The 26,982-nt window shown below is 40.3% G+C and overlaps 1 protein-coding gene across 4 annotated transcripts in view; it reads left to right on the top strand.

Moving 5' to 3' along the window:
- Positions 1 to 26,982, top strand: part of Nalcn (sodium leak channel, non-selective) — a 255,068-nt gene that overhangs the window by 198,425 nt on the left and 29,661 nt on the right. For all 4 annotated transcript variants that reach the window (XM_041666485.1, XM_041666494.1, XM_041666477.1 and 1 more), the window contains 9 exons: positions 14,384 to 14,485; positions 14,904 to 14,973; positions 16,282 to 16,373; positions 16,461 to 16,583; positions 19,163 to 19,219; positions 19,690 to 19,810; positions 19,907 to 20,038; positions 20,872 to 21,039; positions 22,623 to 22,727. In XM_041666485.1, the coding sequence (XP_041522419.1) occupies positions 14,384 to 14,485; positions 14,904 to 14,973; positions 16,282 to 16,373; positions 16,461 to 16,583; positions 19,163 to 19,219; positions 19,690 to 19,810; positions 19,907 to 20,038; positions 20,872 to 21,039; positions 22,623 to 22,727 (970 nt within the window). The remainder of the gene's footprint in view (positions 1 to 14,383; positions 14,486 to 14,903; positions 14,974 to 16,281; positions 16,374 to 16,460; positions 16,584 to 19,162; positions 19,220 to 19,689; positions 19,811 to 19,906; positions 20,039 to 20,871; positions 21,040 to 22,622; positions 22,728 to 26,982) is intronic.

Raw genomic sequence — 26,982 nt, 5'->3', positions numbered from 1 at the left:
GAAGGGGACATCAGATCTCCTGGGACATGTGGGTCCTGGAAACTGAACCTGAGTCCTTGATAGAACAACAAGGGCTCTTAACTGATCAGCCATCTCTCCAATCCCATACAGCCACCTTTGAATGGCCACAATATCATATTATTTATGAAACATTATAACAGAGAGTCATAGGATTCAAAAGTGCATAAGCATCAGAGACGTCAAGATAGTTGTGTATATTATGCTTATGTGTAAATGATAAAAATGGTATAGCTAACAAAGCTAATAGGTCCCTTCATAATGCAATGTAGTCTGCAAATTCATGGTAAGTGGAAGAAATCAAATGCCTCTACCCAGTCCCTTGCTAGGAATGTTTGTGAAAAAGTCCTATCTCATGAAGACACATTCCATGGTGTTCTCCTTCTCTGTGGATGACATTCGAGCACAGTCATGCATGTATTACAGTAGCTTTTTGAGTTGAAAAATAAATATTGTGGGGTTTGAGTATTCTCAATATGATTAGACAAACATGAAAGGTCTCATGGAAAGAGACTTGAGCCTCAATGTGGCCCTGCTCTAACTAGGTGGCCGTTCATCTCAGTGTCCCCCGTGGACTATGCCTTGAGACTTGTCTGGATAGCTCATAATCTCCAAGAAACTTGGTCAAACTGTAATTACACCAGCAAGTTCAGGGGAGGGGTCTACAGAAATGCTAGCACACTTACTAAAAAGAGAAACATCCTTAAAATGAGGAACGACTCAGGGAAAACATCCCATGCTGAGTCTAACTTAGAACATTCCTACTGCTTTTTCTCTGTTACAACCGCCCTTCAGCAAATTGCTGTGCTTGGACTACAGAGTGAACATGCCTGTGCACAGATACTCAATTTGATTTCTTTACTGGAGCTACACAGTAAGCCAACTGTGTCCAATTAACGGCTTTGTGCCCTAGGTACCAACCAGAAAGCCAAGACCAAGGTTCCCAGTGAATGACTGCCCTTGGTAACCAGTAATTAAATCATAACCAGAGTTCCTAGTGAATGACTCTATTCTAAGTATATCTCGATACTTTGGAGCTTAAAAGGGGAAGGAGTTATAGGCACCCTCTGTAAGGGTTAATGCTGGTTGTCAACTTGATAGGATCTAGAATCACCTAGGAGACAAACCTCAGGGCATGTCCATGAGGAAGTGCCGACATTGGAAAAACTGAGATAAGAATCCCCACCTTATGTATGAGCAGCACACTTCTGTGAACTAGACCTGAACTATATAAAAGGAGGAACCTAGCTGAACACCATCCTTTAGCTCTCTCTGCTTACTGGCTGCACATGCACTATGACCAGGTGCATCAAGGTTTGGTCACCATGACTTATCTGTAATGATGGACTATGACCTCTAAATGTGAGCCAAAACACACCCTCTCATCCTCAAAAGCTGTGTCACAGCAATGAGAAAAGTAACAAGTGTGTACTCACAGATCCACTGCCTTCCTCTTTCATCCGTTCTCTTTTCCTCTCCCACTTCATGAGGCTGGGAAGAACTCACCCATCTGGAATCATGGTGTACATCGATCTGGTAGTCAGTCTTGAGGCAGCCAAACAAAAGGACATGGCTTTTCCCAGAGTCCTGTGGGCCAGTACTCTAATATTTATCTAGGTGACAACATTTTCAAGACCTCCCAGGAAATCATCTGCAAGTTAGGCCTTGCATAACATCATGTCATAAGATCTATGTGAACATGTCATTTAAGTTGAAAAAAAGTCACACTTTTTCTGAGAGATGATCAGTTTAACAATGAAAAGTGACTTAAAGAGAACACACTGTCACAAAATTGAATGAATTAGATGGATGAAATAGACTATGTTTTCATAAAATTCGCATATCCAGACAATGCTGCAAGGGAGAATTTAACATCTTTTTTTGAAAAAAAATATGTAGAAGTTTTGGGCTTTTATTTGAAAAGATACATGATATGAAAAAAAAATCTTTAAACTGTCAGGAAATATGGACTATCCTCAAACTTACCCAGCTGTTGTATAATTTGGGGATTTAACAACATTCCAGAAAAGCACAGAATTAAAGGATCTTGGCTATATATTACCTTGTGAATTACAGAAAATAAATGGCTACAATTTGGAAATAGGATTTTAATATTTGTAAATTTGATCTTTACAAAAAGGATTTATCTTTTTTTGATAAAATTGTCTTTGCTTCTCTTAGTACATGACAGCATAGGTCCCATCATGCCCTGAAGACGCTATCTGGCTCCAGTCTTGGCCATTCTCTGGCTCTTAAAATCAGATCCCTTATAAGAAGCAGCCTTGGCAGCATGCATCTGTAATCCAAGTACTACGTAAACAGGCTGATCTCTGGAATTTACTGGCTAGCCTGCCAAGCGCAGTCAGAAAACTCTAGGTTCAAAAAGAGACCATGTCTCAAAAGGTATAGTGGAGAATGACTGGAAGATACCAGACATCAATCTCTGCCCTCCACATGCACATAAACCCATATGTGCAAGTGTATTCATGTACATACACCACTCCGCACATGCATACACTCATGCAAACCAAGAAAGAAAGGAGGGGGGTTGGGATGGCTATATACATAGTGACCAAGAACTTAGCTAGTGTCTTGAAGTATTCTGATCACAGACCAGTAAATTTTTCTCAAAAGCTTTTTCTGCATCTATTGAGATGATCATGTGACTTCTATCTTAAGGTCCATTTTTTTGTGATTTACAACATTTATTGACTTGTGTATGTAGAATCAACCCTGCCCCCTTGTGATAAATCCAACTTGGTCATGGTAGATAATCTTTTCGATGTATGTCTTTACTCAGTTTGAAAGTATTTTGTTGATTTTGAATCTATGTTCACTAGGGATATTGTCCAGAATTCATTTTTGTAGTATTTTTACCTAATTTGGGTATTACAGTCATAATGGCTTCCTAAAAGGAGTTTGATAGTGGCATTGTGTTTCTTTTCTTTTAATAATTTGAGAGAGGTGGACTGTAGATAGTCTTTAAAATTATGGTAGACGACGGAGACAGTGGGGCTGATCTATTGGGAGCTCACCAAGGCCAGCTGGACTGTGACTGAAAAAGCAGGGGATAAAACCGGACTCTCTGAATATGGCGGACAATGAGGGCTGCTGAGAAGCCAAGGACAATGGCACTGGGTTTTGATCCTACTTCATGTTCTGGCTTTGTGGAAGCCTAGCCAGTTTGGATGTTCACCTTCCTAGACCAGGACGGAGGGGGGAGGACTTTGGACTTTCCACAGGGCAGGGAACCCTGACTGCTCTTCAGACTTGAGAGGGAGGGGGAAAGGAGTGGGGGGAGGGGGAGAGGAGTGGGGGGATGGGGTGAGGAGTGGGGAGACAGGGTGAGGAGTGGGGGGAGGGGGAGGAGTGGGAGGCTGGGAGGAGGCGGAAAATTTTTTTCTCAATAAAAAAAATAAATAAAAATAAATAAATAAATAAAATTATGGTAGAATTCTGCTATGAATCTATCTGAGCTGATCCTCTTTTAGTTGGAAGACTTTTTATTACTGTTTCAAACTCTTCCTTAATTATATCCATTTAGATTGTTGGTTTGACGTGGGTTGTTTGGATGAAACCTGCCCATTTCTTTTAGGTTTTCTACCTTAATGGAGAACAGGTTTTTAAATTACTCCCTTATGATAGTCTGAATTTCTTGGCTATCTGTTGTGATGTTTTCCTGTTTATTTCTGACTTTATTAATTGGTGTCCTCTCTCTTTCTCTTGGTTCATTGGGAAGGGTCTATCAATCTTGTTTATCTTCTGAAAGAACCAGCATTTAGACTCCTGATTTTTTGTATCATTTTCTTTGTTTCTATTTCTTAGTTTTTTCTCCAATTTTTATTATTTATTGCCATCTATGGGATTTGGATTTGGCTTGCTCTTATTTTTCCAAATTTTTGAGTGGCATCATTAAGTCATTTATTTGTGCTCTTTCTAAATGTTTAATGTAGGCACTTAGAACTGTAAATCTCCCTTATAGGACTGCTTTTAATGTGTCCCAGAGGCTATGTTGTGTTGTATTTTCATGACCACAGAGTCTGAATTTGCAGACTATAGTGCATATAAATGAGTTGAAGGAAAGAACCAGAGCTAAGAATGAGGATTTTGACTAAGTACAGCAGCCTCCCCTTTGTAGACATCTTAAGTCTTCTTGGTGGAGGGTCTGGATTTGCAGCCCTGGGAATCAAAGGGCTACTGTGACCACAGTTCCCATTAGACCGACATTTCAACATAGCCATCTTTTACCAAACAGCACACCAGTGTGCCATATCCATTGCTATTAAGAGAAAATTCCATGCACTAGAGAAAACATCTAAGAGCCCTAGAAGCCAAGGACACCACTCTTCACTGAAGTCACCTATTTTTACCCAAATTCATCTTTAACTCATGTCACTTTACTGAATATTTTTATAAATTTAATTGACGTTTTTGTTAATGGAAATGTATTTATGGCCATTTTGATGAAAAGAATGTGTATCACATCTGCATGGCTCCAAGTCAGGAAGCCAAATAGCACCCACACTGTTTCCTCCAGATGTACCTAGAGAGGGTTGGGAGAGGGAAGGAGCAACCCTCCACCTCAATTGACGTTGCTGCTCACACTTGACCCTCAGCTGCTCTGACTTAGATGCTACCATTCAGTTCCACTGAAGATCACTTCCTTCCGGTGACCTTTTCTCAGTCAGCATCGGAGGAAAAAAAATGAACACTTTTTTTTAAAGCACTGCTACCTTTGCAGAGGCTTGCTCTAATTCAAAGCCACCAAATCAAGCTAAATTGCACTCCCATTTTCACAAGCACCGACAAATAGAGAAACAGCACACACAAAAAGTAATTAAACGTTGAAAGGTCTGTCCTTTTGTGATTTTCCCATGAGTGCCTCATTAGCCAAATAGTATCTTTACAGCCTTGGCAAATGATCAGCCTTAATATTTGTATCCTGATATTTGATTAATGGCACTATGCGCTTATAATTACTATTGAAAGTCTAAAGAATACTCTAGTCTCTTTAATTAGAGCTAGGATGAACGGTGCAGAGGATAATAGGTAGCACTGCCTTTTTTCCCCTGATTTAAGGGAATTATTTACATTTTTAAGTGTTTTATGTGTATGGGTAGTTTTTTCTGCATGTAAGTTTGTGTATCATGTATGTGTGTGGTGCCTATGGAGGCCAGAAGAGGGTTTAGGAGCCCCTGAAACAGGTTGTGAGCCACCATGTGGATGCTGGTTATTGATCCTAGTTTTCAGCCCCCTATGACAGAGATAGATTATTTTTCCTGAGCGTGCCCTATAGTTACCCATCCATTGAGGATTTCTGTGGCATCTCCTACATGTCAGGCATTGTAGTCCTTTTACTTTTCTCCACTCAGCAACTTCTGCTTTTCAAAGCACCATCTTGTTGCTTAGCCCTCCCATTCAGCAAACTTGGATGAGGTCATGCTTTTCTCTCTGCAGCTCCCAGCGTGTCTAGCAAGGCAGTGTACATAGCACTACAGAGAGGAACCAAGTGTGTGGCTTCATCCCAATTATCCCATCTACCCAACCCTACCCTCTGTGGCTTCACTCTCCTCTTCAGTGAGCTCCAGCTGAAGGAGAGAGACACCTCAAATGACCCTGGAAAAGAGAGGAAAGTGATGGAAATCCTTGAGGCACTCAGTTTGGTTCTCTCTCCTGAGACAACAATAATCATTTTATAACCAACATTTAGCAAGAATAAGCCAAAGTTTTAAGAAAGGAGTATTGGAAATTAATGACATAAATACTTATCTTCATGGTCCTATTAAGACTGCTTACTTCTGGTTTTGCCTTAGCATTTCTTGACCCTAGTCTTGAAAACTAATTACAAGATACTATTTATAGATAAAGAAACTGAAGACATAGATGCAAATTAAGTTTATTCAGAAACTATAAAGTAAAAGGATAAAATATGAAGTATCGATGAATATTTGTGTAAAACAAAAATAGCAAAGATTTCAAAGTGATAAAATGTAAATACAGTTTTTCCCTTCCATAGCCACATAATCTTCATTTGAAAAATATCAGTCACTACAGTCAAAAATAAAGTAGAAAACTCCAGAAATAAGCAATTTTCAAAGTTTTAAATTTTTAACCACCTGTTGTTGTTGCTGTCCTGTTCCATCCAGCCTGGAGCATGACTGTTCCTTTTGCTGGTATAGCCATGCTATAAATGCCACCTGCTCGTCAGTCACTTCAACTACATCTCAGCTGGCTATCAGACTGATGATCTCAGCATCACTGTGCTTATTCTATTTATTCTTAGCCCCAAACCATAAAGGTCATGCACGATACAAAGGAGGCACAGAGGCTTAAGGCACAAAAGCAGTTAAATATGGGACTGTGCTCACATGACCGCTGAGCATGTAAAAAGGTCTCCTAGGCCTCCAGGAACATTTCCTCCTCATGGAAAGGGAGGTTACCACAAGTCGAATTAAAAGAATGTATTGTAGAGATACTTTATTGGGTGGTATCTTACCTGCAGCAACCAAAACACTGCATTTTTCTTTTGAGTTAGTGTCTGATGTGTAACTATTTGGGGGGGCGGGGGAGTCCATGTCTGGAACAATGCTAAACCCAAGAGTTGGCAGGGTGCTGTGGGTTAAGGTCATGGTGATTAGATCTTGCTACTGGTAGTTTTACTTTCCTTATAGACCCACAGGGACACATAATGATGTAAATATCTGTAGTAAACAGACATTTAGGGTAGCTTTATTGATAATTCTCACACTTGGCTCAGTGGGGAAATCTCTGCCTGTGCAAACCTGCATGAGTTGTGAGTCCCAGCTCCTGAAGTCTGTCCTCTGGCCTGCACACATGCACTATGGTGCTGGCACACAAACACTGCGCACACACACACACACACACACACACACACACACACACGTGATAATAACAATAAATAAGGAAAAGAAATTTTTAGATAAAATAAACTGTGGCATGTCCCAGCGACTGGAATACTATTCGCTACTAAAAAAAGAAAAGCCCTTACCAAGACCTGGAGGAAATTTAATTGCATACTACTCATAAGTAGTTAGTCTGAAAGATTAAATGATTCACATTGGATGATTCTAGTCATACAACATCCTGAGAAAGGTAGAGTTTGGATATGAGAGTTATTTTAATAGGATCTTGCTCTAATTGTTTTGCCTCTGGAGTACAAAGTACTAATATAGAAAATTAAAATTCATGTCTATGGGAAAGTTGGACTGTACAGATTATATAACATCTTCAGGGGTTGGCTCAGTGAGTAAGAGTGCTTGCTTGAAAGTCTAAAGACACAAGTTCAAATCCTCAGCACCTATATAGCTATCTAGGCATCATTGTGCATGTTTATACCCAAGTATTGAAGGGGTAGAGAAAGATATATCCCAAGAACTCACTGGCCAAATAGTTTAGCCCAAATGAGCATCTACTGGTTTAGTGAGAGACCTTGTCTCAAAGCAATAAAGCAATAGTGATAGAGGAAGTCGCACACTTCCATGCAAGTAGCACACACGCACACACACACACACACACACACACAGTTACATCATTACATTATAATATATATGCTTTTGAGATAGTAGCTGGTTTCAAAATTTGTACCCCATTGAATAGTTTGGCATTTATATGTTATTTGTTGTACTTCAATAGGTCCACTTCAAACACATGGATTTCCCATTAATTGATTTTCCTTTTTATTTATGGCACATTTGTAGGATAAAGACATTGCAGGTTTCTTTTCAATCTACAATGAGATATTGGTTGTCCATGCATTTATTTATCTATGTGCAAGTACATTTCTATGAATAGGGCAGAAATGGGAAGACCTAACCTGCTGCTCTGCTTAAAAATTATATCCTTCCACTCAGGATGGGGCTGAATTAAAGAGTGGGGTACTCACCCCATTAAAAAGGCAACTTTACCTCATCTCAGCAAGAGCCCATCACCAGGGGCTCACCCATTACCATCTGCTGTTGCCTCCACCTTGGATGATCACGCTGTCACCCCAATGTTGTCAGGTAGGAGCCAGTTGCAGGAAATACCCATTCTATCTTCTCTTGACTCCTACCCACTTGTGATTTTACATAACTGCCATTAGAGAACCGCTTACCCATTGTCTATGATGTAGTTACATCACATTAACCAACATCTGATAATACTTTAAAGCACGTTACTTTGTGGAGCTCAGAATCTTAGTAAAAACCCTCAACTTCAATGCTCTGCAAAGTCACACTGAGATTCCTTTGGATGGTAATTACATTTACTACAGATGGTGTCATGTAATCTAACTCTTCTATAATGAGTAAAAATAATTTGAAGACTCCTAGGCCTCTCTTTCATTACAGAATGTGCGGGATTTTCCCACACCCTTGTTCTGGAACATTAAGAAAGAAGACATGAAAACAAAGAAAGGAACAGAGGACCCCCTGCTACTGTGTCTATAAACAAGTAGTGGTGTTTAAAGGCTAATAAAACTCCAAAGATCGCTCTTATACCCATCATCTTTGGGCCAATTTAAAAATATTTTTGATGGAGTAATGTCAAGAAAAATAGAGACAATTTCTTAAGACACAATTCTCTGCTCCCAGCTCCTAAAAAAAGATTATATATGTGGCTGTCATATAAGGGGCAATTGAAATTCCACACCACAAAGGCAATGCAGGGAGGTGGGGGGAAAAGAATCAATCTTTCATATGTTTTTTTCAAAGGCTTGGCAAGAAACCAGGGGTAATATTTTTGCAACTGGGAATGTGTGTTTGCTGAGGAATATTCCCACATTTGAGTCATCATCAGGGGTCCTCATCTTGTTTTACTTTCAAAGGTAGAGAGGGCATAACATTAACCCCAACTGGGAAAAGGAAAATGCCTCTCTGTAATTCTCCTCCAGGGAACAGGAATAAAGAGATTACATATGCCTGCATAATGGAGGGTCTCCTCGCTCACACAAGACAAAAGACTTCATTATTTTTCACTAGACAGACCCTTGTACCTCTCACTTCCAGAAACCAGGCAGGCAGACTTAGGCTTTTTCTTGTTGTTGTTGTTTTTAATATTAAGCCACTAGATAGACTTCCTAAAAGAGCCCTTGTTTACACAGTTTTCCACCAGTTTACACAGAAACTTGCACAGCCTCCTCAGACTCTTCATTAGGAAAAGATACAGAGAAGATACAGAGACTCTGTGTAGTGTTTCCTCAAAGCAGAGACTGTGCCTGAAGACTAAAGTGCTTTCCTGATACGATCAGCTCTGTTTTTTCTCTGAGCAGCAAGTAAATTGATATTTTCTTCCCAAGACTATTCTTGTATCCTTCAATGTGGCCAACACACACACACACACACACACACACACACACACACACACACACACACAAAGATTACTGAATATTTATACTGGCAAATTATAGCTTGCCATTTAAGAACATTGATCCCTCACCTAGAAATATGTGCACATTCATTTGTCAGGTTGGGGGATCAATGTCCTGCATTCCTGAGTCCTTCTTTTGCCAACAGATTCCTGTAAGATGAGATACATGGATATCCAGTCCCCAGCGATGGGTCTGCTCTTAGGTTAACAGATTGAAATGAGTTCAGTTCTTAGTGTCAACTCCGTATCTGATTTTATGCTCCTTCACGAGTGTGCATAGACAACACTGATAAAAACAATTTTTCTACTTATGAGAAGAAACGTCTGAGGTATCCTTTTTCTTATTACTGTCTCCACGTCTTATCTACTCTAGGTATGTAGCCTATTCATCTTGGGTGATGCAGTATTCCACCTTGAAATAAAGTTAAGATTATAACACCATCAAAAAGTGCCAACCAAGGCATTCTATTTTACTTGTGGCTTTCATTCTTTGCAAGTTTAAATGGGTCAGACAAATTAAAATATTTGATTTTGCAGCATTTCAAGGTTCATTAATCAGGTACTGGTAGAGGGCTTTCTTTGTTCATGGGCTGAAAAATAATACCCAACCTTAAATACAACCTTGCTTGCTTTCTTGGAACTTTGAGAGTCTGTCTGCTCTACGTGTAGAGCTGAGTCACCAAAGAGAAATGCCATGAAAGAATGGAATCCCTTCTGGTAAAAGAAGAGATCAGAAATAATAAGATTAGGAGGAGGTCAACAAGACTTTAGAAGCCGCCCTGAGGTTCTGTGTTAATCTTTTTGTGATGAATAATAGGAAGTTAAAGGGTTTAAGGCAATGGAAACAACTGTGTTAGGTACCGGTTTACTAATAACAAATGATTCCAAACTTGAAAATTTGAACACCTTATTCTATGTCTTATTTTTTGGTGAAAAATCTGGGCATAGCATATAGTTGATTCCCTAGCCTTGGGCCTCTGACAACACTGAATGTCCTTGGATTGATGAAACATTCTCTTCCTCCATATTTTGCATGATTACCAATTGGAGTCAGAGCCTCACAAGATGTGGGATAAATTGAGATTCTTCCAGAGCCATTGAGTGATAGTTTATATTGATTGATTGTCAACTTGATGACACTTAGAATCACCTAGAAAACAAATTTTTGGTTCTATCTTTAAGGGCAGGTTTATAATTTTAGAGAGCATTCACAAAAGTGGGAAGATCAATCCTGAATGGGGGTGATACTCACCATGGGCCAGGTACTTAGACTAAATAAAAAGATGGAAGGAGAGTAGACCAACATCCACATCCAATCGATAGAAACACCTTTGCCCCCATTATTACTGCTTTCCAAAATAGCAAGACATTTTATTCGACCAATAAACATGGCACAGCTTAAGCCTGAATCTATTTAATGTATAAAGGAACATGCTAACATGACATGTTTTCAGCCTGTTTCTTTATTCAAGTGGTCTCAGAAACAAAGTACTGTTCTTCAGGTTTTCTTTCCACCCCTGTGTTCCTACTCCCCCTCTTGTTCCAGAATCATTGCCTCCTATCTGAGGGTCTTCCTCCATTTATTAGCTTGGTTTCTGTTCTAATTGTACAGCAGAAGTAAGGGTTTCCACATGCTTTTAGAAGAATGAACGTATCTACAAAAAAAAAATGTTTCATCTATATCCTTACCTGTTTCCTAAGAGACAATGCTGAAAGATAAATAGATTTTATAAGCCACAAAGAACATGCCTTGAAGACGCTTTGAATAGAGTTTCACTTTTTAGTTTTAATAGAATCCTCCATTATACTTGGGTGGGAGGATATTCCTTAAGAAACTTTCAAACATACTTTCCATAATCTGCTCCAACCAGTGCCTTTACCCAGATAAATATTTTACAGTTTGCTAAAAGAATATTAGCACTTGATTTTCAGCTTAGAAAGACTGGCTTTTACCTAGTTTCTTAATTCAATTGTTATAGGCATGCGCCATGAAAGGAAAGTGATGTCAGAGAATTTAGTCAAACAATAGACTTAAGGAAAGAGTGATGATGGGAAGGCATTAATTTTAATTTTGCACAGGTGTGGAGGGGACGCAGTTGGGGAAACCAACCATAGAGAAAGTTAGCAGCAACAATACACAGACACAGAAGTGAAGAAGTGCTGAAGGTGACCTCTCAACATGGGGAGGGGAGGGTTCTATGACCCTGGTTTCACTGTGCTCAGATTATGTGGGAGCCTTAAAGTCAGGAAGGTGAGCAGGAAATTCTGCTCAGGGTGCAGGAAGACTCAGATGAAGACTTGCCCCTGAAGAACCAGAAGCCAGCAGGGCCTGTGTTGGGCTCCAAAGTATCTCTTGACTTCCTGCTTGTTAGTTAGCTGCTTATTAATAAGAAACTCATAGTTACTGGGCATTTAATTGTTGCTTATAAATGCTGCTGTGAACATAGGAGCAAATTTGGGAAAGGAAATGAAAGCAAATGTTTGGCTACTCTAACCCATTTGAGCAAAGGTTTTCTGATTTCAATACAGAACTCAAAACCAACACCCCTGTTCAGTGCATGAATCATCCAGAGACCATAATTCCCATGTGAAATGAAACTCCAGTCTCCTCTGCTATAATTTTCTGAAATTTTTAGACCTAAAGAGAAAGAAATTTGTCAAAAGACAAAAAAGAAGTAGGGGGTCTAACTTTTTCCTCAGTCCTTCAGCCATATTCTTGGGGGAAGAGAGAAAAGGGAGTCATAGTGAAGGGACACCATGAACCTTGGCTGCTCTACTCAGTCAGGGAGGGCACAGAGTGCTTAACAGAGGCTACCAGGGCCTGGAGTCAAGAGGCACAGCAGCAAGTATGTTAACACACTTCCTAGCAGGAATGTCAACCATTTTCAGCTGGGGTTGTTGGACACACAACCCCACAGTGCTTACAAATCCTAAGCCTGAGACTATTACTTTCTTCTGTCTTCATTATAGGAAGGGCCCTCACATTCAAACAGACACATTCCAATTAGGTTGGATGTGTTTTGCATTTAAGGCCCTTAGGTCTCAATGGCTTAAGGGCTGAGTATTGTGCTTTTATAGTAAAAGGGCTGAGTATTGCTCTTTTATAGTAAAAGCTACATGACAGTGCCTGAGAGTTAAATCATGGGAGTGAACACAAATTGCTGGAGGTCTAGACACCTAAAGGAGAGTAGCACTTACTCCAAACAGACATTATCAAAATGACTTTATGATTTTCAGTCTATTTTCCAAAAACCCACCCTAGATACTTTGCTTGACTTTTGTTAACTGAGCTGAACCTAGAAACACATCTTCTAGGTATCATCGTAGCTCTAGAAATGAGTACAGTTTCCGTCTACCACTCAACAGATGCTCTTGTGTGGTAAACTGTTAGTTGGGTATTTCCTCAGAGTGATCCTTGTTCCTTACTAAAGTAACAGCAGAAATCTTTGGGTCTTTTCTCTGGTAATACATTTATATTCATTGGATTTATGCTATGATTATCTTCCTCTCTATCAAAAGCATTCTTGTTGTATGTGTGTGGTTGTGTATACTGCAGTGAGATTTGTGAGTATATGGATGAATAAGTGTGTACAGGTGTATGTGCATATGTGTGTACATGCATGTAGGACATCCCATGTCTCTACCTTCTAAGATCCCTTTAGCTGGCATTTATGTGGGTTCTAATGGTCTGAATTCCCATCCTCAAATTTACATAGCAATTGCTTTAATCCCTTAACCATCTTGCCAGCCCTATCAATTTCAATTTCCCCCAAAGGTTCAGGACACGATGCAAAAGAGGAGGTAGAAGAATGTAATGTTGAAATAGGAGTGGCAGGGCTGCGTCCCCAGCACCCCGGCTGCCTGGCTAGCTTATGCCCGAAATAACAACACAAAAACTGTATTCATTTAATCACTGCTTGGCCCATTTCTATCTAGCCTCTTCTAGGCTAATTCTCACATATTAATTTAGCCCATTTCTAATCATCTGTGTAGTGCCCCTAGGTGCGCTTACCGGGAAGATTCTAGCCTATGTCCATCCTGGGTCAGAGATTCATCTGCCTGGGAGCTGGGAGCATGGCGTCTCTTCTGAGGCGTCTGCTCCCAAAAGGAGAGCTGTGGAGTCTGAGCTCACTTCCTCTTCCTCCCAGCGTTCTGTTCTGTTTACTCCTCCCACCTATCTTCTAACCAATGAGGGCCAAGCAGTTTCTTTTTATTTAACCAATGACCTTCCTCCATCAATGTAAGAGCCAGAAATAGTGGACATCTTCAGGAAAAAAATTAATTTCAGAATATAACAGGACCATTAAACATATAAACTCACAGCAGCTGGGGAATTCATGTACAAGACCTACGTAATAGTTAGCTGACCATAATCCCAGCGTAGATGGGGAAGGGCTTCATGAAGCCCTACCCCTACCTGAGATGCTCTTGGCAATTGATGACTCCTGGGAGAAGGGTAGTAATAAGTAAGTAAATTCAGAGATGTGAACCAAAAAAACAAAATGAAAACAAAAATACTACACATTGCTCCAATAGATGATTCTATACCCATTGCACATATGGGCAGCACTAAGTGGATTCAAACATTTTTTTGAAGATGTATGACTGTACAATTCCAGGGGTTCAGCTGGGAAAAAACCTTCCCTGAGGGCTTACAGAGACCTCCATGTTTAAGATTGAAATAAATATCATGGCTAACCCTGATGCTGACATAATACCTATAGAAAAGCTTGTCATCATTTTGTGCTGGTAATTTGAAAGAAGAAGACAAGGAAGAAGGGCTGTTTTCTGTTTATCTTTTAGCTTCTCTTGGCTGTGGAATTTCTACTTTGTATTTCTGACCCAAAGCCTAAAGGTCATTTTCCTCTATGTGTTATTGGCTGTATTTTGCCTTAACATTGGTGTTTACTTAAAATTAATAAGAGACAGGAGCAGTAATGTATTATTCATCCTGAGTGTACAAACCATGCATTTATCTAGGATTTCTTTCTTTTGCAAGAGCTTGCACTCGACAGCGCATGCTGAGCGGATCATTTGAGGGGCAGCCAGCAAAGGAGAGGTCAATCCTTAGTGTGCAGCATCACATCCGCCAGGAGCGCAGGTAAATACTCCAGGAAGATGAACTCCAGAGACATCCAGGAAAGACTTTACAAGTGTAGCTCAGTACAAAGCTCAGGCCTCTACCCTGGTTGGGAGGCAGGCATGGTGAGGACCTGGTTCTAGCTGCTGGTGGTAACAATAAAGAAATTCCCTATCTGATTCAAAGATTTAAAAATCTTTACTTCAAAGATTCTTTCCTTGGTGATAGCCAAAGTCTCACTTTCAAGATCAGAAAGAACAGAAATCTAAAAACTTGTTAGATGGGATCAAAGACCAGTGGGTAGACCACAAGCTTATGTTTAACAAAGAAAGAGTCATTTCTGATACATCAGGAAACTTAATCCTTTACTCATGATTATTGATTACAAGTTAAGAATTGGTCTTGAGATGTTCTGACAAGATGACTGTGGTTGTTCTAGGTCACTAAGACATGGATCCAACAGCCAGAGGATCAGCAGGGGCAAATCTCTTGAAACTTTAACTCAAGACGTGAGTTCTAAGCTGTTTTAGATTTTGGAAACTTGATTATGAATGTGTATTTAAATGATTGATTAGACATTTCTCATGCATAAGTTTTTATATCGTGTTAAGAAGTTTTCTAACCAGATGCAATCAGGAAATTCAGATAGCAAGTTACATGGCTAAGAACCAAAAATAAATCATTACCCGAAAAAATACAGACATCCCATGCAGAACAAATGTCTCAGTTAAAAAGAATAAGATCAAATGCAGAGAACAACTGGCTGTGAGTTCCTGGCCCCAACTGCAGCCCCCCTACAGCTCCTACAGCTAAAGTGCAGAAGGAAGAGCAGAAAGGTTGTAAGAGACAGAGGGCCGGGATATGAAACTGCACCCATGGAATCTCACCAATGAGCGGGCATAAACAAGAGCTGAACACAATACCAACTCACATGCCAGTGTGGATGGGGGAACTCTCACAAGGCCTTACCCATAGATGAAGAAACTACATGCAATTAATGACTGCCGAGAGACGGGGAGTCTGTTTTCTGCAGAGATGATCCCCCGAATTATTTACGCTAAGTGGTCATCCCTAGAAGCATATGCATATACTTAACACTGAATGGATCCTGTGGGTTGTATATATATAATCTAGTCTGTTATTCCATGTCTGCTGTGGAGATTGAGACCATTAATACCAGGAGCTAATAATGAGCAATTCTTTTGGTTCTTTTGTTGAAATGGTCTAGTAGAAATAGACAGTCTACCTAAGCGTCACGTAAGAACATGGCTTTGGAGATGTGTGTTGTAGCCCAGGTTGATCTAAACCTCGCTATGTCACAGACGATTACCTTGAACTTTTGATTCCCTGTACAGTTTTACAACTATGCCCAAATTATGCACTTCTGGGGATGGAACCCAGGGCTTTGTGAACGTTAAGAAAAAGCTCCAACAACTGAGCTACAACCTCAGCTTTTTTTCTAAGTACAACACTATATATCCTCAGACTTATTTATTCTTATTTAATTTTTTAATCCTTTGCTATAACCTCAGCAGTATGATAGGGCCTAGCACACCATACAATTTCAATATGTATATGCTAAGCATTTTGTATTTTAAAGGGGAAATTTAGTTGTGAAGATGCTCATGGCCATTAAAAATATGCATATAGCGTTATACATATGTATATAGAGAGAAGTATAAACTATCGTATATGTTATGGTCTCCATATAGTAATGCACTTAGAAATAGAAACGTTGCTTTTAATTTTAAAAACGGTCTTTTAAGCCTTTGAAAGTCTTCCACTGTACATACCCCTCATACACCTTTTACTTCTAGCACTCAAATACAGTGCGATACAGAAATGCGCAAAGAGAAGACAGCGAGATCAAGATGATCCAGGAGAAGAAGGAACAAGCAGAGATGAAAAGGTACCACGTGGCTGTGTCCCAAGGCTCTCATTTGGGAGTGGTTCTTTCCTTTGTCCTTCTTCTGATCCCACAAATGTTCGCTTGAAGGAAAGTGCAAGAAGAGGAACTTCGAGAGAACCACCCGTACTTCGACAAACCGCTCTTCATCGTGGGGCGGGAGCACAGATTCAGAAACTTCTGCCGCGTGGTGGTCCGAGCACGCTTCAATGCGTAAGTATGGGCCACTTACTGCGCTTGGACCAGGTATTTGACCTGAGTCCTGTGAACAGCAGGGAGTTTGTCACAGGAAGCAAAAGAAAAAAGAAAAAAAAAAAAAGGACTGGGTAGGCCTAGTGGGGTCACAAAAGAAACTGTGGGCTAATTAATCATCTTGCTCCTCTTTGCTGAGCTCCCGAACAGGTGGAAAACAAAGGTTTCAAGCAGGTAACATTTATAGGATGCTCCCATTGATAAAGTATTTAATAACCCAGTGCATTAGCACATTGTTTGCAGTTGTGTATGCAGAACAAAGAGTTTTATCTAGTGTTTGCATTACCAGTTGTTATTGGGAAGAAAACTTACTAGCCATTGTCTCAACCCCACCAGTGTGGAAGAAATGGGTAAGCATCTCTGTTTGTCTAACTCAGGGGAGACCTAAACCAACTATCATAGCCAACCAATGGATAAAAGGAATTTTTGTCTAGTGTTATTTTAAGTACATATCACAGATATTAAGAGTCCTGACATGGAACTGGGAAGATAGCTTGGTGGACAAAGTACTCGCAGGTGAGCCTGTAAACCTGCATTTGATCCCCAGAATCATGTAAGAAGCTAGGCGTGATGGCATAGCACTTGTAACACCAGCACTAGGGGTGGAGACAGGCAGCTCCCTGGGGCTCACTGGCTAGAAGTCTTAACCGGTGAGCCTCAGGCCCCAGTGAAAGGTTCTATATCAAACTACAAGGTAGAATAGGCCTGAAGAATGGCTGCTGAACTCTGGCTTTCACCACATAAACACAAATGCATCCCCCCACCATAACACATACCTACACACATGAGAGACCTGGAGGGAAGTGGAGAACTTTCTAGTCTTTCCCTGTGCCCTCATTAAAGTACTCAGATATTCTTTGTTAATAATTTATATCATATAATATCATTACTTGTTGAATCTGTTTCTTCAAAAAAAATCTATATGTTTTAACCACTATTATCTCATAATGTGCCAATGTTTGGGGATGGGAACTTTGAAGACATAGCTAAATTAAAATGAAATCCTCAAGATGGTACCGATCCAGTATCTCACCTCCTTCTAAGAAAAGGGAGTTTAGACATGAACCCACAAAGAGGAAGCCCATGTGAAGACATGTACCCCAAAATAGTCTCTGCACTGCAGGAAAGAGGCCTGGAGTGAGCCCTTAGTCCACAGGACTCAGAAGGACACACACTATTGACATCTCTAAAGTGAACCTCCAGTTCTTCATAATCACACCACAGAACAATCCCCCTTGCTTACACCACCTCTCTGTATAAGTAAAGCATCTCTGTAAAACTGACACAAACTGGCCCAGTATCACAGGATACTGTGTCACCGTATTTGCACTCCTGCAATGATTGATTATTGTTGGTCAGCTGGGATCCAGCGTCACCATGGGTGCAAACCTTGGGCATGTCTAAGAGGGTTTCTATTTTGGTGTGTTAAAGTAGGAAGATCCAGTCTAACTGTGAGCTGGCTCATTCTATAGGCTTAAGTCTCAATCAGAATGAAAAGGGAGAAGGAAGCAGAGTGTTTGCATTTATCATTCTCTGCTTCTTGCAGGTACAATGTGACCAGTTGCCCCCAAGCTTTTGCTACTATGACTGTCCCCCCATGATGGACTATACCTTGGAGCTGTGAACCAGAATGAACCCTTTATGTCTTAAGTTGCTTTGGTCAGGCATTTTGTCACAGAATAAGGAAGTAACTAATAGACTTCCCCACCAACCAAAGAAGACATTTAGGTCTTTGGAGGTTGATGGTTTTACTCAAGGATGCCAGCTAGTCTGTGACTCTCTTCTGATCACTATTCAATTGTCCCTCTTCTGTTCTAGAAAAATCTGAACTATTTAAAGTATGAAATCATAATTTTAAAGGACCCCTGAGATTTGGCCAAGTGAAAAAAGACAGTGGAAGTTGATCGGTGCTCAAGTGAGGTCTTCATCTCGAATTACCCTGTTGGCTGCCTACATGTTAACATCTAATTACTGATTCTCCACTTCATTTAGTAGGGTGTAATTCTCCTTTTGTCAGCAACACAGCTGAGTGGACTGATGAAGACCTTGTTGTAATTGGAAATGCACATAAAAAGACTACCGGGGCCTCACTGACAACTGCTCACAGGGTCCCCAAAACTAAGCCTTAGGAATGCATTTCCAGTGAGATACCATATTAATTCTTCCACAGGACCACAGCGGAGTGGGGAGTGAAGAACTCTCTTTAACCGATGGAGTGTCTACCTAAATGGTTATGAAGAATATCCTCAAACTAGCAACACATGCATCTTCAATTTCTAAACAAATGCTGAAGTTTAGCTTTGTGATAAGTCATGCCAGAAATCCTTGAATGGAGTCTCAAATCCAAAACCAAGATATTGAGAATTCTTTTGATTTTTCTTTTATCCAGTGGTCTCTGCCTTCCACAGTGGTGTGCAGTTAACATAGCTCACAATAGTCATTTTATAGAAGTTATAAAAAGAAGTTCAGATGGAGAGATGCTTGTGATTACTAACATGCTTGTTGTGTTGAAGAATTTTATATGCTGTTCTCTCTTACAGATCGAAAACAGACCCTGTCACGGGAGCTGTGAAAAACACAAAGTACCACCAGCTTTAGTAAGCATGACAAGCTCTCTTTTCCCTGCACATCTGAGCTTCACATGTGCTATTTTCTGCTTCATAAAAATACAAAATTTTAGGTTGGGGAGTTGGCTCAGTCAGTGGGTAATGCAAACATGAAGGCCTGAGTTTAAACCCCAGCACCCTTATAAAAACCTAGATATGGTCCCCTGTGTATATAATCCTAGAATTGGAGGGCAGATAAAGGTTCAGTGAGAGACCCAGGTTCAAGAATATAAGATGGAAAAGAATCCAGCATCTACCTCAGACCTTCACATATGTAAATGAACACATAAGCATGTAGCACAAACACACACCAGACACAAACAATATATAGATGGCATATACCATGGGAGACTTGTTTTTACAAACACCGGTCATGATAGAGTTACCAAAGCCATGGTCCCTGGCCCTTGCAAACACAGGCAGAGCATTTGCATTTCTCAGTTATGTTTGTTCTTCGGCAGTGATTTGCTCGGACTGGTCACTTACCTGGACTGGGTCATGATCACCGTGACCATCTGCTCTTGCATTTCCATGATGTTTGAATCCCCCTTCCGGAGAGTCATGCATGCACCCACTTTACAGGTACTATGCAGAAACCTTAGCTCCCAGCTCAGTAGAAAATTACTGCCCTGTTTTTGCTGTTTTTGTTACAACCAAAGTGCCGTTTGCCCATTTCAGATTGCTGAGTATGTGTTTGTGATATTCATGAGCATTGAGCTTAATCTGAAGATTATGGCAGATGGCTTGTTTTTCACCCCTACTGCTGTCATCAGGGACTTTGGTGGTGTCATGGACATATTTATCTATCTTGTAAGTAAGTTTTTTTTCTTTTCTAAATATCACAATGTAATAGTCTTTTGCATCCCTTAGTACAAGAGTGAGATGTCTGAGGTCTAGTTGTCATAAATTCTTTAATAAATTATAGTGAACTATTATATGTTATAATGACCTATTGTATGTAAATAAAGGGTATGAACATGAAATCTAAACAAAAAATCTATATTAAAAGTATCACAATATCTACAGATATATATATCAGTTACAGTTTTATGTGTGGATGAGACTGCATTAATAAACTCTAAAGCATCAAACCAGTTTGCATCCCATAATTCTTATGACTGTTTTAATGCAAAAATATTTTTGTCAAATAAATCATGTTAGTAATTATTGAACCTCTTGTTATCAAATCCTTTACAATTCTAACTATCACTGGTAGCCATTCAAGTGTTCTGTTCAATTAAATTGGGAAATTATAGGAATAGACTTGGAAATTTCTTATTTTCAGTGCAAGAAAAAGGAGAATTCCCTTGAGTGGAGGTTTCATATTGATAATAATCAATGTCCTTGATGAAAAGAATCCCATAATGGTACCTGAGTGGGACAAAATTAAGAAAGCAGTAAGATAAAACACAAGGTGGGATGTGGGGGGAATACACAGAGTGGGTACCCCCACTACCCCATACACTAGAGGCCTTTCTTTGGAGACCTCTGCAGGCATAGGATAAACTCATTGTTTACTGTGAGCAGATGCTGTGCACAGCTATGAGTGTCTGTCCCCCATGAAACTCATGATGTCCCCACTGAATGGAAGGAAATGTGCACAGCCAAAGAGACAGTATAAATTCCAGAGATTTTCCTTCTAGGTGAGCCTGATATTTCTTTGTTGGATGCCCCAAAATGTGCCTGCTGAGTCAGGAGCCCAACTCCTGATGGTCCTTCGGTGCCTAAGACCTCTGCGGATATTCAAACTGGTGCCCCAGATGAGAAAAGTTGTCCGAGAACTTTTCAGTGGCTTCAAGGAGATTTTTCTGGTATGTGAGACTCCCGTCTGCTTCTCTGCTTCTTGTTCACTACAATCTTGTCCTATCATTTCATTGACTAGGGGATAAAGGGAGACACGGATAACAAGGGCTAGTACATATAGTTCTGTTCACTGTTAGAGGATTAGAAAGGAGACAAGGAAACTCTTTCAGAAACTCCACCCACTGAAGCTGACTTATTTTAAGAAACACTTGTGGGCACAATGCATGGCAAACCACAGCTAGGATCCACTCTTTCATTCTTCATTTGACTTCAGTTTCTACCCTGGGATTTCTTTTTATTAAGGATAACAAAATGCAAGCCCATCTACTTCGTGAATGCAATTGAGAATCGGTGCATTTGGTTTCTGTGTGTCCCACTGGACATGGAAAACAGACTGTGCCCCTCCATCCTAGAACTGTTAACAAAACAACATCTAAAAAACACAGTGTATAGACACACCTTCCTTTGAGCAGCCTTAATAAATAGCATGTAACACTTATAAATATGATCTGAGGGGGAACATGATGAGTAAACATTATATTAGTGTCTTCTAAGAACAAGGCTGGAGATAAAACAAAATAAAAGGTTCATTGCTCAGTCTGTTTCCGTCCTCCAGAAGAATGATCACACAAAATTCTTTTATTATGGATGAGTTCTGCTTGTGTATGAGGAACAGGGAGTGATGGACAGAGGCTTGTTTTCTAGAAAAAGTAGTGTTAGCTCAGCTGCAGCTTTAGCTGGTATGAAAGTATTTGATAACTATGCTCTGATGGTACAAGAAGTGCATAGTTGCTCATATTTTTAAAGGTGTGTTTGTTTAAAAGACCCAGGGTTTTTTTTTTTTTCTACAAGGCTGTAACACTGTGGCTTTTCACATGGATTCTTGAGAAGGAAAAAAACACTGTCACCCTACCCAGCGGTTCACGTATATGAGTCTCTGAACCACTGATGAGGTTTGAAAGGAAATCTCACTGTGTCTTTCTCATGAGGAGCACTTTGTATGGCTTTGGATGACTTTAGACATCTGTTTAGATTTTCCATCCACTACAGTTCTGTGGTGAACACAGAAGTCACCTTTTACCTATTTATTTTTCTGCTGAAACAAAACCAGCAGCCAGCAGAGGGAGCCCAAGACAACTAATAGATTGAGTCAGGGTGCACAGAGTGCTCCCCAGCACAAGAACCCTTGCTCTCAAGAAGGCAAAGCCACTATCTCTTTAATCTATGCTCAACTAGTAAGAAAATGACTCCATTTGGGGAAAATGGATAACAACAGAATTTTTTAACATTTCTTTTTGTTCATTTAAATTAAAAAGTATTCATTTAAAAATCATATAAAATGCCTTGTTTCATTCTCTTGCATGAGAGACATTATTTAATTTTAAAAATTTAAAACCTACTGTTAGTGTCTCTTTTTCTCATTTTAAGAAGGTAAATGAATGGCCCATGGTGGTGAAGTCAGAAGGTATCGATGACAACAAATATGGATTTCACACAATATGCTCTAAAAAAATCCTTTTAAAAAAATCACTGTTAAAACCTAATACTTAACTTTCACAAAGAGATTTACTTTTTCATCAATTTCTTTCAGGTATCAATTCTGTTGTTGACGCTGATGCTTGTTTTTGCAAGCTTTGGGGTCCAGCTCTTTGCTGGAAAGCTAGCCAAGTGCAATGATCCCAACATTATCCGGAGGGTAAGACTTCTCTACTTTCTTGAAGTTAAAACCAAAGTAGTTTTGCCATTCCTTTTAATATGTGTATACCAGTGGCTACCAGGAACCCCCTCACAAACTCTAAAAATTCTTTTCCCACAAGTTTCTTTTTGTTGTAAGCATGTAGTATGTCTCTTCCTGGTAGAAGGTCTGTGAGATTCTAAATACTCAGAGGCTCCTCCTCCTTCCTATCCCAGCACCAATCACCACTCCACTTCTGACAATGAACCTGGCCTCCCAGGATTTTACAATTAAGAGTCTCTGAAACTTCTCTTTAACTTGATCCTCCTCTCTGGTCATGTAAAACTCACCTACAAATGACATTCCCTCACCCCACTCAAAATACAGAGAGAGAGAGAGAGAGAGAGAGAGAGAGAGAGAGAGAGAGAGAGAACTTTTATTTTTTTGTATTATTTTTTCCTTTCTGGACATCTTATCCATGAGAAAAATCACTGTATACATATTCACTTTTAACTGCATAGATGTGTCCCCTTTATGACAACTTACAAGGTCCCCAACAAAAATTCCATCTTTCATAACCTCACAGCAATATTGTTCCCTCTTTCTTCAGTCAGTGTCAATAACTGGAAATTAGCTGTAATAACCTCCTATCCTGGTAATATTATATAATGGCATATTTTTATTGCATTTTGGATAAGCTACACAGCTCTTCTCCAAAGAGGTATTTGAGTTCCTTCTATCTGGTGAATCTAACCTTCACCGGGTCTTATCTGATGTGGCAGAGAAGAGCAGGATACCAGCTCTGTCAGAAAGAGCTTTGGGCCCATATTGCTATAACCTGTATTCCCGCAGAAAGAGGAACTAAATTTGACATTATACATTTTTAGCAAATATGGCCAATATGGATTCAGCATGATAAAAACTCTAAGTTCTCTGGTTAATATCAAGCATAACATGACTCTTGTCCAGGCAAAATACTATAAATACACTAATATAAGAGGATTTCAGACATGATAGAGGGAGAGAGACATTCTACAACTTCCATTAACCTTATAAGGAACATGGTACAGGTACAAAGGTCATGATGTACCATATCAGCAAATGAAAGAATTAATAAAGAGCTGATGTTTTTATCCACGAGCTTATGTAAGGATCAAGAGTTATTTTAAACTCATGCTGAACAAAATCCAAAAGGATAATAACAACATTTCAAGTTGAAGCTTTGTGGGAATCCTGGGTGAGTCACTGTATTAATGATGGCCTCGGAGCACCATGATGTTCTAGTCTGTACTCATACCCAGCCCAAGCCAGGACCGCTGACTCATGGGGGAAATGGAAAGCACTCTGTAGACGAACAACACAGAGAAGACGCTTTTGTCATCTTGCTGGAAACAGTGAGGTCTACAGGAGATAGAGTATAGAACAGTTGGACTGAATGCATTTCTGTATAATGTTGTGACTACAAGCTTATGGCAGCCAGGGAGTGAAATGTGGTGGTTTTGAATAGGAATGATCCTCATAGGCTCATGTGACACTATTAGGAAATGTGACCTTATTAGAGTTGCTATAGTCATGGTGTCTCTTCACAGCAATAGAACCCTTAAGATGGTGATCAAAGCCAAGAACACACTGTGGGCAAAAGGAACATTAGTTCATCAATTCAATCTCAGAATTTCAGTTCATGTTTTTAAAAACTTTGTATTAATTAGTTTTTCTTTTGTAATTGTATTGGTGTGTACATGTGTGAAAGGAAGAACAGAAAGAAGGAGGGGGAGAGAGGGAGAGAGAGAGAGAGAGAGAGAGAGAGAGAGAGAGAGAGAGAACTGGTGTACATATGCCATGGCTTGGTATGGAGATCAGAGGATACTCTTTAGAAGTCAATTCTCTCCTTGCACAGTGAATTCCAGGGAAAGAACTCAGGTCTTCAGACAAGGCAGCAAGATGTCTCTGTCATTTCTAGAGTTTTAAAAGTTGCTTTTTTCTTGTTTGCTTAGGTAGTATTGTATCTTTCTGGAGTCTTTGATGGAGTTAAGAATAGTTAGTTATAGTTATAGTTTTCCTTAGTTATGATAAAGATTACTGTAACTTTTACTTGATAACTGTTTTGTTATATGTAATTTTGCTATGTTAAAGTTAAAGCCTTTTTTTTTTGTTTAAACCGAAAAAGGGGAAATGATGGAGGAAGGTCATTGGCTAATAAAGGAACTGCCCTGGCCCATTTTATTGGTTAGAGGATAGGTGGGAGGAGAAAACAGGACAGAACACTGGGAGGAAGAGGAAGTGAGGTCAGAGACTCCACAGCTCTCTCGGGAGCAGACGCCTGAGAGAGAGATGCCATGCCCCGCTCCCGGGATGAAGCTCCGACCCAGGATGGACTAGACTAGAATCTCCCCGGTAAGCGCACCTTGGGGTGCCATACACAGATGATTAGAAATGGGTTAAATTAATATGTGAGAATTAGCCTAGAAGAGAATGGGCCAAGCAGTGATTAAAAGAATACAGAGTCCGTGTAATTATTTCGGGGCATAAGCTAGCTGGGCAGGCGGCCGGGGTGTCCCACCGCCGCCCTTATTACTTCACTTTCTGACTGATCAGAACATATGTCTCATGTTCAAGTGACTGTAACATAAGGCCAACAGTCATAGAGCCTATGAGTAATGGAAGTCATGTGCCATCCTATTTCAGTGTGGGAAACTCTGCTTCCCACTGAAAACAACCACACTAGCAAGGCTTGGGAAGCAGGGAGGATCTAAGCCAAGAAGAAAGGCCCTCCCAAGCAGACCAAGAGGAATGAAGAAAGATCCCAAGCCTACCCAGGGGTTATTGAACAGGTCAAAACAGAAGTATGAGGCTTGTGATCAGGACCCTCAGATGCAATGACTTTGTCTAGTCAGTTCTTCCTTCCCAATCTGTTTCTTCCTCTAGAGCACTATGATAGATACTCACACAGAGGTATCTATTAGGGAGACTAAACTGGCTTCCTTATGTGAAAGTGCCCACACCTACAGCACACAAACGCCTGTCTGCGCTCAATGCGCTACCATACAGTACGCAAGCTTCAGGAAAGGGGCTGGAGATTGAAACACACAAAGACACACAGACAGAGAGACAGAGACACGGACCTCTAGTCACTGGTAAGAAGCCCCTTATTCAATAGCACCATGGAGGCTTATATACCCAACAGTCAGGTGGGCCAACAGGTGAAAACTTTATCCTCTGATCCTCAAGGCCAAGGCAACACGTGCTCGTGAAGCAGAGCTGGTAAACAACTTTGACACAGCTTTCAGTAACTCAAATCAGAAGGAAAGTAAAGATCTCTAGCAGGGAAGAACAGCTGGAGGCCAGGACTCCAAATGGCCCCAACACACACCAGTCTCAGGTAGTCACTCTTAAACTTCCTTTCCCTTCCATGTTGATGAGACTAAAAAGTAAGTCCCGAAATTTAAGTTGGAGATTCACAAGGTCCTGATTGGCACAGTGATGATGAGATGGAAAGTTCCTTGAGGAGAAACAAGGAGCCTGAAAGGTCTGGAAGAGGAAAAGAGGCACTTACAAAGTACAAAGTACCATTCCCTGAATTGTTTTTGTTACCTATATAGTATGAATAAAGAAATCAAGTACAGAGTGATTAAATAATTTGTGGGAGTGGTAGTGTCACACACACATAGCACACACACATATACACACACTCATGACAGACCAAAGTAATGATTGCACTAGTGTCAACTTGGTGAGCCATGTAGTTTTTATCACGATCACTAACAGGAGAATGGGTGAAGGGTTATTTATAAGAAGCAGGGATGAATCAAAAGCAACTACATCACCACAAAGCCCAGGTTAGCACATACTCAACAAAATTGCAACCCTGGAACTTTCTGCATAGCTTTCAGGCAGTTCAACAGTCCGAGAAATTCCTCAGCTAAATCTTCACCCTGCAGCTCAGATAGCCAGTCTCTTTCCACTACAGTTATTCCTGCAGGGGATGGGCGTAGGAGAGCATTACAAGTTTCTGTTCTTCCATTGTTTATCTCCTGAGTCTCATAGGACTCCTTCTCCCTCCTCAAGGGAATGTTTCCATTTGGAAGACGCTGCCATGCAACAGAAGGTCACGCATGTAATAAGTAGGAAACCTGTGATTCGCCTGCAGGCATCCTGGCCCCCACATGCTGTGCTTCTAGCTAGGATACCAGGATGCCCTGTGGGATGAAAGGTGGGCTCGGAAAGTCAACACTGGAAAGGGCAGCAGGGCCAAATGCATTGTGGGAACTCTAACATA

Source organism: Microtus oregoni, unplaced genomic scaffold (assembly GCF_018167655.1).
Source record: "Microtus oregoni isolate MIOR12 unplaced genomic scaffold, Mior012 000001F_ref0000356, whole genome shotgun sequence".
Taxonomy (NCBI): Eukaryota; Metazoa; Chordata; class Mammalia; order Rodentia; family Cricetidae; genus Microtus; species Microtus oregoni.
This window is presented reverse-complemented; position numbering and strand designations above follow the sequence as displayed.